Source organism: Culex quinquefasciatus, chromosome 3, assembly GCF_015732765.1.
Source record: "Culex quinquefasciatus strain JHB chromosome 3, VPISU_Cqui_1.0_pri_paternal, whole genome shotgun sequence".
In the NCBI taxonomy this organism is placed as follows: Eukaryota; Metazoa; Arthropoda; class Insecta; order Diptera; family Culicidae; genus Culex; species Culex quinquefasciatus.
The window spans coordinates 179253069-179265411 of NC_051863.1; the positions used below are offsets into that span (position 1 = coordinate 179253069).

General features: G+C 36.2%; 1 protein-coding gene across 1 annotated transcript; it reads left to right on the top strand.

Moving 5' to 3' along the window:
- The first annotated feature begins 3887 nt into the window (after positions 1-3887).
- On the top strand, positions 3888-12343 carry LOC6041091 (valine--tRNA ligase). The gene is given in 5 exon segments (XM_001850346.2): positions 3888-4080; positions 4141-5078; positions 5080-6282; positions 11514-12164; positions 12228-12343. Coding segments are annotated over 5 exon segments (2955 nt in total). The 5' UTR covers positions 3888-3968; the 3' UTR covers positions 12279-12343.

Consider the following 12343-nt stretch of genomic DNA (forward strand, 5'->3'; position numbering starts at 1 on the left):
CTAAGAGTTGATTTGTTGAATGTGAGGCTCTGTGACAATCCGAAATCACCTCTTAAAATTCTGCTCTTAACTTAACACTATGATCAAAATTTCTCGATTTTCTTTTTTGGTAACATCAAATTCGGGTCCTGCGACCCCATTTTAGTCAAATATTTTTATTAGTAGAATTCTAGTAAAATTTAAAAAATGTTGAATTCCATAACTTATTCCTGTTAAAAAATTTCTGAATTATTGATTTTTTTTAATTTACAAATTTTGATTTCCACATTTTTTGATTTTTGATTGATTTTAAAACTATTTTTCTAGAAGTTTAAAACAAATTTAAACATTCAAATTTTGGAATTAAAGAAGTGAGTTCTAGAATTTTTGAATCATTGTCCTTTAAAATTTTCGAATTTTATATGTTTACAGTTTCTAAATGCTCGCTTACTTTTTCAAAATGTTCTATGTACATATGAAACCCCTGGTGCATTGATTGTTTCGAAAAAAAAAAATCTTGAATTTTAGATTTATGATTTTTCTTTGTATTTAAGATTTTTTGGGGTTTTGAAAATTTGAATATTTAACTTTTAAAATAGATAGATTTTTTTTTGCAATTAATTTGTGAAACTATACTGCCGTTCTACGCATAACTGTCCCATGTTCAAAAAAGAGCAAATGAGAAAAACGCGATTGAAATTTTTCGATCGATTCCTGTGTTTCTACGCATAATTGTCCCGTGGGTCTCTATTCGCCCTATATATCCCTAATCACCCCGGTTAACATTATATTACCCTTATTTGTAATCCTCTTGCAGGCAAACAGGTAAACACGACAAAATGCTACGTAAAACTCATGATTTAGTGACTGAAAATACTTGGCGGGACAATTATGCGTAGAAGTTCAACGATGGGACAAACAGACTTGGTGTTGTTTTCAATGATTTTCTGAACAAAGTACTAGATTTTATGTGTTTTTCTTAAAGTATACGTAAAACTGAACTTAAAAATGATAAAAAGTCAGGATCGTCAAAAAATGACATGGGACAATTATGCGTAGAACGGCAGTATACTACCTACCTACCTAGTATACTATCTTTTCTTGCCATTCTCGAGCAACGAAACGGTCTACATTTCAATACCAGTGCTGAAAAGTAATTACAACACCTCAACACCTTTCATTTTTTGTTGGTTTTGCTTTCACTAAGACTATAATTTTGAAAATGTAGTAAGTTTCCAAATATAAATATGTAGGTGACCGATTCTTAGCGAAGCTACACCAAAATGTAAGTAAAAGTAAATCTTTCCCAGTTCCTGAGGGGAACACCCTTGAAGAGTATCGGGGCCGGCATTTACAAAGCGGATTCAGTGGCAGTTTCATTCTCAACTTAATGTTAACATGTTAAGGTTAACGTTAACATTCCATAGGTCGCCTCCCTAAGGTGTCGTGATAAGGTCCAGTTTGTGACGATACACTACCTTCCCTTTACTAAGCAATCGATTCCAGAAGGGAAAAGATCACCAGTTGTGTTGGTCCGAGCCGGGATTTGAACCCCGATCTACCGCTTACGAGGCGGAAGCGTTACCACTGAGCTACGTGGCTCGGTCAAAATGTCACTTTTTTCAATTTTCAATGTGATTTTTATATGAAAAATTTCATTTAAATTATGATCTAATAATTGCAATGTGCTTTAAATGCGTTTTCTTATCTGAAATGCCAAAAATATTGACCAAATAAGGTCTGCAAGTCATTGAATGGGAGAGGAGTTTTTCATAAATCTGCTCCTTTCGTTGTCCCGTCACGAAAAGAAATGGCTGGCAAAACTCAAATCTCAACCAAATCTTTCAGTTCAAGGAGCAAAAGATTCGTTTTTCAATTTGTGATAATGTGTAAAAGAGCAAAAGTTTTAAAAAATCAATCTGGCAAAACTGTGTCGATTTTTTTGGTGTGCCTTTTAAAATTCCAGTTTTACGATGTTGTCCCGTCACGCTACATTTTCATTTCAGGAGAAGCACAGGTATAATATTGTTCATTATGCATGTCATTTCTATGTTGGAAAATCAATTATCTTTTCAAATATGTAATAACATTGGGGGGTTTCTTCTTTAATTGTGCCACTACAGTCAAAACGCAGAAAAAAACTTGGGAATTTTTCGAAAAGGAGCCGAAGAATCGGTCAGGTACACAAAAAAATAGTATTTTCGAAAAATACAGTAACTTGCGAAAATTTTTCAATTTTGCAATAAAAACTTATATAAAGTGAAAAAAAAAAAACATAAAAAATGTCGCTTCGTTTGATACCCATATTGCAAATTATAAAAATTGGAGTACTTTCTAAAAAATACGGTATTTTGTGAACAATTTTGAGTACATATTTTACTTTGAAACTTACTAGATTTTCAAAAATATATTCTTAGTGAAAGCATTGAAAATTTAACATGGTATGGCTGAATTTAGTCGATTTATAAAGATTTAAAAAATGAGTTTTAGTCTATTAGAATTATCGAAATAACGATGACGGTAGATTATCGTTATCGTTCTTTATCGAGCCTCGATAATTTTATCGTTAACAGCCTTTTAAAATACATATATGAGTACAGTCATCCCACATATTCGGAACACCCACAAATTCGGAACACTTTTGTGGTAATTTGTCAATAGGATGCAAAATGCAACTTTTCTGTCGTCCCTGCTATTTTTAGGACCTTTATTTGGACATTCTCTTGCTATTTCACTAATAAAAATAATACTTTTTGAACAAAAACCTTCATTTCAAGACTATCCTATCCAGAGCAGCAAAACACTGCCTCGAAATTGTCTGTTCCATAATTGTGGGATGTTATTGTGCCTCCCACAATTGTGAAACACCTGAATATGATTGATATTTTTACAAAAAAAAGTTATCAGACCATGTTTGAAACATCACTAAGCTTGAGATTTTTTAGTGTCAGAGTGTGAAGTCATTTTTTTTTGTAAAAAATATGTACTCCTTTTTTTTCTCTCCATGGAGAGAAAAAAAAGTTTGTTTACATCTTAAGAAAAAAGTGTTCCGAATTTGTGGATTTCACGGGTCAATGGTTTTCTTTAAAAACGTAAAAATGTACTGCCGGTCTATACATCTCGAAAGATCGCAAGAAAAGCTTTCACATAAAGGAAAAAGCAAATCATTATGTTAAATTACCGATTTTCTATGATTTGTGGAGTTTTTTTTTGAAAAGGTTCAATAAACTAAATTTTCAGTTTTTGCTATTTGGGTGTTTTTTAATACCCGTGACTCAAGGCGGTTTCAAAAACACCCAAAATGCAAAAACTGGAAATTTGGTTTATTGGACCTTTTCAAAAAAAAACTCCAGATTTGTTGAACATTGGCAGATCTGTAAACTGTTCCGAATATGAGAGATGACTGTATTGAAATTGAAGAAAAGTAAGGTTATTGGAATTCAATATTCAAGAATTCAGAAATTTTAAGAAATAAAAACCTTAAAATTGAGAATTTTGAAAAAAAATGAAGTTATTTTACATTTTATAATCAAAGAATTTAGAAAAATATTATGTAATTTTGGAAATAAAGGGTTTAAGGTTAAAGGACCTTTTTAAATAAAAGCTTTTTTAAAGTTCCTATAAGCATTGTGTTTCATATGTTTATAGGACCTTTAAAAAAATCTGTAAATAAATATCGAGAAATTAAATGTGAGAGTGTGTGCAACATGGAGTTAAACTTTCTGTGAAGTGGCTGTGAAGATTACCATGGCACTTTGAAAAGTTTAACTCCATGTTGCACGCACACACTCTCACATTTAATTTCTCGATAAAGTAATTTGATTTTTAGTATTTAAGCGTAACCACTGAACGGCCCTCAAAAACTCACAGCATACAATTCAAAATTGCCCAACTGACAGCATTCACACGCAACCCAAAACAAAAACAAACCCACCCGCGCTGCAGCGCTCTCATTTCTCGCAGCCCTTCGCCGGCTCTTTTCGGCAAAAATGTTGCAGCTGTTCGGTGCCGAACGGTCGATTCACTTCACACGACGGTTACGAAATGTCCCGCTCGGTTGCTGCACAAGAACCTGCTCCGGCGGTCCCAATAAAAGAAAACGTAAGTTTTGCTAGATTTTGTTGGAATTCTTTGACGTTGAAAACCGATTGAATTTTACAGCTCTGGACTCGGCGTACAAACCGGCCCTCGTCGAGGCCGCACAGCGGGATGTGGTTTCCCGTTCGGTGACCTGCGGTGGTGGTTCGAAACGGTTCAGTATGCTGTTGCCCCCGCCGAACGTAACGGGAGAGCTGCACCTGGGTCACGCGCTGACCTGTGCCATTCAGGACGTGATGATGAGGTGGAAGCGGAAGCAGGGTTACGAGGGGTTGTGGATTCCGGGGATGGACCACGCCGGGATTGCCACGCAGGTTGTGGTTGAGAAGCGACTTCGGAAGGAGTGTGGCGTTGGAAGGCACGATTTGGGCAGGGAGCGATTTTTGGAGGAGATTTGGAAGTGGAGGGAGGAAAAGGGACGGAGCATTGAGGGGGATTTGCGGGGGTTGGGATCGAGTATGGACTGGGACAGGGAGTATTTTACGATGGACGAGCAGCAGAGCAGGGCGGTTCGGGAGGCGTTTGTGCGGTTGTTTGAGGCGGGGCTGATTTACAGGGATAAATCGCTGGTGAATTGGAGTTGCTCGCTCGAGTCGGCCATCTCGGACATTGAGGTTGAAAACGTGGAAATTGACGGTCCTACCCCGGTGGAAGTTCCGGGATATAATAGGAAAATCATCTTTGGTGAAATGGTAGACGTGGCGTACAAAGTTCAAGGATCGTCCCAGGAGATTATCATTTCGACGACCCGGCCGGAAACGTTGCTCGGGGATGTGGCGGTGGCGGTGAATCCAAACGACGGGCGGTACGAGCACTTGCGCGGGACGACGTCCATGCTGTGGCATCCGATTCGGAAAGAGGAAATTCCGCTGGTTTTTGACGAGTCGGTGGACGCGGAGTTTGGCACGGGAGCGGTCAAAATAACGCCGGCACACGATCGGTACGACTTCGAGCTGGCGAAGCGGCATCGTCTGCCGCTGGTTGAGGTGATTGACTGCAAGGGGGAGGATTCTGGATGGGTTTGGCCACTTTACGGATCTGCCACGGTACGAAGCTCGGGCCAAAATGATGGACTATTTGACGAATGTTTCGTTGTTGCGAGGAGTTAAACCTCATTCGATGGTACTTCCGGTTTGTTCGCGGTCGAAAGATGTAATCGAGTTCCTGCTGAGGCCGCAGTGGTTCGTGCGGTGCCAGGCGATGGCCAACAGAGCGGTTGAAGCGGTGAAGAGTGGCCAGTTGCAGATCATTCCGGATCACTTTGAAAGGGAATGGTTTCGCTGGCTGGAAAACTGTCACGATTGGTGTATTTCTCGGCAACTCTGGTGGGGACACCAGATTCCAGCGTTTGAAATCAAGGCCAACGGCAAAACGTCCTGGATTGCGGCCACTTCGCTGGACGAAGCTCGCCAAAAGGCCAAATCTTCACTCAAAAGCGAAAACTTCGAAATCACCCAAGATCCAGACGTGCTGGACACGTGGTTCTCCTCATCGCTGCTGCCCTTCTCAACACTCGGATGGCCAACCAACCAAAGTCGCTTCTACCCGCTGGACCTCATGGAAACCGGCCACGATATCCTGTTCTTCTGGGTCGCCCGAATGGTCATGCTGGGACAACAACTTACCAACCAACTCCCGTTCCCGAAAATCCTCCTCCACGGCATCGTCTGCGACGAGTACGGCCGCAAGATGTCCAAAAGCCTTGGAAACGTCATCAAACCAGACCAAGTCATCCGCGGCATCAGCCTCGACGACCTCAATCGCGAAGCGCAACTCTCGCACGCGCAAGGTGTCCTCTCGGCCAGCGAGTTGAAGAAGTCGCTCGCCGGTCAGCGCCGAATGTTCCCCAATGGAATCCCCGAGTGTGGGACGGACGCGCTCCGCTTCACGCTCTGTTCCGCCAACGTGAAGAACCACTTTATCAACTTTAACGTGCAGGAGTGCCACACGAACAAGCTGTTCTTCAACAAGATCTGGCAAGCGACGCGTTACACGGCCGGGTGCGTCGAGAAATTTGGTGCGGATGCGAAGGGGGAGTTGCGGACGGAGGATCGGGACAGGTTGACCGAGATGGACCGGTGGATCGTTAGTCGGTTGGGCAATACGATTGAGACGTTTGAGCAGGCGCTTGAGAGCTACAATTTTCATCTGGCGACGGTGGCTTGGAAGACGTTCTTCTACAGCAACTTTTGCGATGTTTATTTGGTAAGTTTGAGGAATTGGATTGAATTTCAGAACATTAAAATTTTTAGACCCGAAAATTTAGTATTTTGGAACTTAAAACTCAGGATATTAAACTTTTAGAATTTTGGAATGATGAATTCAAGCATTTAAAAAAAATCTGAATATTTTAGAACTTTTAAACAAACAATTTAAGAATTTAGAATTTTAGACTGTTAGATTTTTTTTTGAATTTGTGAATGGCTCCGTGTTAGAATTACAGTCCAGATTAGATTATCAAAAGCCTGGACTATCCGCAGTTCGATTATCCCAAGGTTTTCATCGGACTTCGAATAATCGAATCATGAATTTCGGTTAGACCGAAGCCAACACTTACTTCCTCGTCCGACGGAAGGAGTGACTGGGACCGAACCCAACCCAATCTTGAATTTAAAAGTTCTAAATCACATAGGATACTTAAGCAAAAAAGCAAACGATTTTTTTGTGTGATTCAATTATCCGAAAAATCTGTACAAATTATAAATTGGTGATTTTAGAATTTTACAAATTTCAAAATGGTCCAATTTTAGAATTTCTTTATTTTGAAACTTTCGAATTAAGAATTTTACAAATCATGGAAATTCTGAAATTCTGTTATTAAAAAATTAGAATTACAGAAATAAAAACATAGAATAGCTTAGATTTTTTTTTGAATTTTTGGATATTTTTTAAATTTTTAGAATTATGTAGCAATGAATCTAAAAAAATAAAATAAAGAAATTAACAAAAAATCAAAAATTCTTTGGTTTTTCAATAGAATTTTTAGAAATTTATAAAGAAAGCTTCAACATTTTCAATTTTAGAATTTTATAAATTTTAATTTTTAGAATTTCACAAATTCATACTTTTGAACTTCAGAAATCTATAGACTGAGAAAATTTAAATATAAGGAATTAAAAAATAAATTGAAAAGCTTACATTTATTTAACCCTCTAACGCCCAGAGCTATTTGCTTATCGTAAAAATAGTAAATGGCTTAATTTTGGTACAATAATGCAGGAAATACTTTACTTTGACCCACAAACATCGAATTGGGACAAAAAAGTAGAATTTGAAGTGGTGCACCAGAGCACCATCAGGAAGATGTGCAACTTTTTTTTTTAAAACAAAATCTCGTTTTCTTCAAATCTATTGGTTCATTTGTTTGAAAACGCTTCGAAATATGTTAAAAAATACTTATTCTTTGCTGTAAGACCATATTTCTGAAGTATTAACTACAAACTCTAAAATCTCTGCATTTTCAGGTTTCTTTGTTTGGCTCATTCAAAACCCACAAACAAACATTTTCATGAAAAATGAGGAAAATAATAAAACTATCGGTCTAATATCAATTTTTTGTCTTGTTTATGAATAGTCAGAACGTTTATAAACTTTTGTTTTGATAAAAATGAGCTTTTTCTGTAATTTAGAAAAAAGTGCTCCTGAATATTAAGTTGCTCATATGCCTAGGTGGTGCTCTGGTGCACCAAATGAAAAAGGTTGAAAAACACTTAAAACCGGTCCAAACTCACAATGTTATTTACAGGGGTTCTTGTCCAAGGTTCAAATTATAGCAAAAAAATTTTTGCTTCATAAAATTTTGTGTTTGGTAATTTTTACGGGCTTTCGAAAACAGGTCTTATTTATTTCCCTAAAATTGGCCCATTTTTGTTTACATTTCACACTGTAACTTTGCTTGTGCTTAACCAAATTTGATGAAATTTAGGGAAATGTTAGTATACATTCTACATGAACACCTGCAACTTAAAGCACCATGAAAAGTTGTGTCAGTTCCGATATATTTGAGTTCAAAGTTCTGGTGCTCTGGAGTAACCATGGGCGGGAGAGGGTTAAAAAATATAACATTTAGGAAATCAAATCGTTTATTTATTCAAAAATTAAAAAAAAAATATAAATAGAGTTTCATAAAAGAAAAAAAAAATCATAAGATTTCATAAATATAATTTTTGAATTTCAGAATTTTATCAATTTAAATTTTCAGAATTTTTTGACTTTTGAAATTAATCTAAGTTTATGTCCCTCGGCTCTGACCAAAGTCGAGGGGGGGAGGGGGGGGGGGGGGAAATAAAAAAAAACATAAAAATTGAAATTACAAGCCTAGGTTTCAACATTTGGATGAAAAAAGTGTTTTAAAATGCATTTTACTGACGAGTTGCTTTCCAATCATTAGTTTTAAAAAAATCGAGGTATTGACGGAATTTCTTTTTCGCAAAAAACTTTGAAAAATATTTGCAACGGCCTTACTCTGGAATAAAAAAGTTTGTTTGGAAATTTGGAAATTATAAGAAGATTGTTGTGAAAATTAAATGTATTTTAGAATTTTTTTTTTATATTATACTTCTATAAATAATTTGCTTTAATTTATATTTTTTTATACAAAAAAAATTTTTTTTTATTCGGGACTTAAGATTTTGTGTTTTATTTGTTTATTAGGCCGATGCAAATATTAAAAAAAGTTTTTGTCCCTCGGCCCTGGCCGAGGTCAAGGGGGGAGGGGGCAAAAAAATAAAAAAATATAAAAATTTAAATAACAAGCCATAGTCTTCACATTTAAATGAAAAAAGTGTTTTAAAATGCATTTTACACTAGTTCAAAAACAAAAATTGTATCGAAAAAAAAGGTTTTGCATCGAAAATTTTCAAAAAATCTTAAGATTTTTTAATAAACCCAAACATGCTAAAAATGATTTTAAACGCAGAAGAATGTATTTTAATTTGATTTCAGCTGGTTGCACTTGAATTTTCATTGAAATTTTGAAGTTTATCGTAAAATATTTTTTTGCCCCCTGATTTTTCGGGGCAATTTTGAAGGGGGTGACAAAAACTTTTCAAAATATTTGTACCAGCCTTAAACATAAAAAAAAACCTAGAAATGTTATTCAAAAAGTAAGAAATTCAGAAGCAATAAAAATTTTGAAAATCACCAAATTTGTAGTTTCAAAAATTTAAATTTTCAGAATTTCATAAATTTGGATTTTTAGAATTTTATAAGTTTTTATAGAATTTCAGATATTTTAACTTTCGAAAATTTCGAATTTATGAAATCTATTTTAAGTAATATTGTTGTAGAAATTAAAACGATTTTCGATAAAAAAATTGTTTAAAAATTCTATAAATTACATCCTTAGAATTTTTTTTAGTAATTCTGGATTTCTGCATTTTAAACCTTCAGAGTTTCAATGTTGTAGTTTTAAATTAAGTAAGTAATTGTTATTCAGAATTTTTCTTTAGGTCTACACCCGAACATGCGACGTGGGACTGCATAAATCTTCAGCTGCTGCCGGAAGGGTGTATTCCGAAATTACCGAAGTGTCATTCAAAATTCAAAAATTAAAAAAACAGTACAAGCTTTAAAAATTTACAATTATAGAGTTTCAAAAATTAAAATTTTTCAGCATTTTTTAAATTTGGATTTTTTGATTTGAATTCGAAAAATTTAAATTTTTACAACCTGGAACTTTTTTTTTGAACAAAAAAAAAAAAAAAAATCTTAAATTTAGAAGCAATACGAATTCTAATAAATTACACTTTTTTAGCTTCAGTAATTGAAATTCTAAGATTAGATAAATCTCGATATTTAGATTTTTTTTTGACTTTTAGAAATTGAATTCTTGGAAATTTAAAATATTGTTGTAGAAACTTAATTTATTTTCGAACGTAATTTTTTTATAGTACAATTTTAGAAATTATAATTTTAAGAATTGAATTTTTTTTAACAATAGAATAGAAATAATACAAATTTTGAAATTATGAACTATTGAATCTTAAAACTTAAGAGTTTCAATGTTGTAGTTTTCAATAAAATAAAATATGTTATTCAAAAATTCCGAAATTTTAAAACATTTTAAACAAAAAAAATACAAATTTAGAGCTTCAAAAATTTTTATTTTCGGAGTTTCATATATTTGGAATTTATAATTTTTTCAATAGTTCCATAATTTATGAATTTATGAATTTTTTTTTTTTATAAATTTAGAAAATTTTCAATTCAAGAAATTTGTTTTCTTTTTGAATTTAAAAGTTTACAAATGTTAAAAATTTAAAATTCAAGAAATCAAATTTTTTTAAAATTAAAATTAATTTGTAAAAAAAGTGTATCATACAGTCATCCCTCATATTCGGAACCGTTTACAGATCGGTCAATGTTCAACAAACCTTGGAAAATCGATAATTGAACATAATGATTTGCTTTTACCTTCATGTGAAAGGTTTTCTTGCGATCTTTTGATTGATGTATAGACCGGCTGTACATTTTTACGTTTGATATCAAGTTTTTGAAGCAAAACATTGACCCTTGGAAACCACAAATTCGGAACGCCTTTTTCTTACGATGTAAACAAACTTTTTTTTCTCTCCAGGAGTACATTTTTTATACAAAATAATGACTTCATACTCTGAAACCAATAAAACTCATGCTTAGTAATGTTTTATGAATGGTCTGATAACTTTTTTTGTGAAAATATCAGTTAAATTCAGGTGTTCCACGATTGTGGGAGGCAATTTGGAGGCAGTGTTTTGCTGCTCTGGATAAAATAGTCTTGAAAGGCAGGTTTTTGTTTAAAAAGTTCTACTTTTACCAGTGAAATAGCAAGAGAATGTCCAAATAAAGGTCCTAAAAATAGTAGGGTCGACAGGAAAGTTGCATAATAAAAAAGGCGCTTTAGATTGTTTTCAGTTGATTTCCATTTAAATTTTCCAGTTTTATGAATAATTTTTTTTGTCAAGAAAAACTTTTCTAGATCTTGTTCCTCCCTAGCTCCGTACCTATCTTAAGCGGTGTATGCACTTCGGAAGAAATCGGTCAAGAAAAAAATCAAATGGGCAGCAGCGACAGCGAAAGCGGGCCAGAGAGGGTGAAGAAAAGCCCCAAGAAATCTCTCCCTCTCCTTTGTTCTGCTGTTCGCGAAGCTGTTTCTTGACCCCTTTCCTTCCGATCTGCATACCAGCCTTTATGCATTGCTGCTCGTTTTGAGAGTGATGTTATAAATTTGGTAACATTTTGCATCCATTAACCCCTCGGTGATTTCGGTTTGTTTTGTTTTTTGACGTTTGTCTGCTTTTTACTGGGCTACGGCCCAGTTATCGAGCGCCCAGTTAAAAAGCAGCCCAGTTAAACAACGCCCAGTTACCGAACAACTACTGTATTTGGGATTCAAGCTCTGGTCATCCAAGAAAAAATGCCAAATAAGTTAATTCATATCTTCCCCTGTTCCTCAGGAAACTACAAAAGTCCACATGAACCCAGGGTCCGCCTCCAAAGCCGCCAATCACTGCCAAATCCTCCAGCACTGCCTTTCCCTCGGCCTCCACTACATGGAAGTGTTCACCCCCTTCCTAGTGGCGCAACTGAGGCCACACCTCCCAGCCCCAAACCCAGCCTCCTTCGACCCCACCGCCTGGATCGACGCCCAGCTCGAATCCGAAGTGGCCGAGCTGCTGGAAATCTGCCAAAGTGTGCGCACTGCCAAAGCCGAATCCGTCCGGCCACCGATCGTCCGAAAGCACGATCCGGTGCTGCACTTGCTGTCCAAATCGACCCGGCTGACGGAACTGCTCCGATGGCAGCAAGCGGACAACGTCGTCGGCCAGTTGACGCTGTGCAACGGAGTGGTGCTGCACGAGAGTGAGGATCGGTTCGAGGAGCATCGGTTCACGGTCAGTTCGGCCGCTAGTCACGTGTGTTCGTTTGGGATTGTGACGAACCTGGAGCGGGGTGGCGAGAGGATGGTGGCTTCGGGGCAGGAAAGTGGGAATTCGAAAAAGTTGGTCAAGTTGGAGTCGGAACTGGACCGGCTGCTGGCAGCGGTGGGGAACGAGGGATACCGGAAGTCCGCCAGTGAGGCTGTGCAAAAGAAGCACTCGGAAAGGGTGAGGAATCAGGGTGGAAATTGATTTTGAATATTTTACTTAGTTGTGTTGAATTTGTTTCAGATCAAACAGCTGCAACTTCAAATACAGGACATGCGGAAAATTGTGATCTAAAAGATGCATTGAAAATGTCAGGTGAGTCGTTGAATTATAGATTTCTGTTGAGTATTTAAATTGAA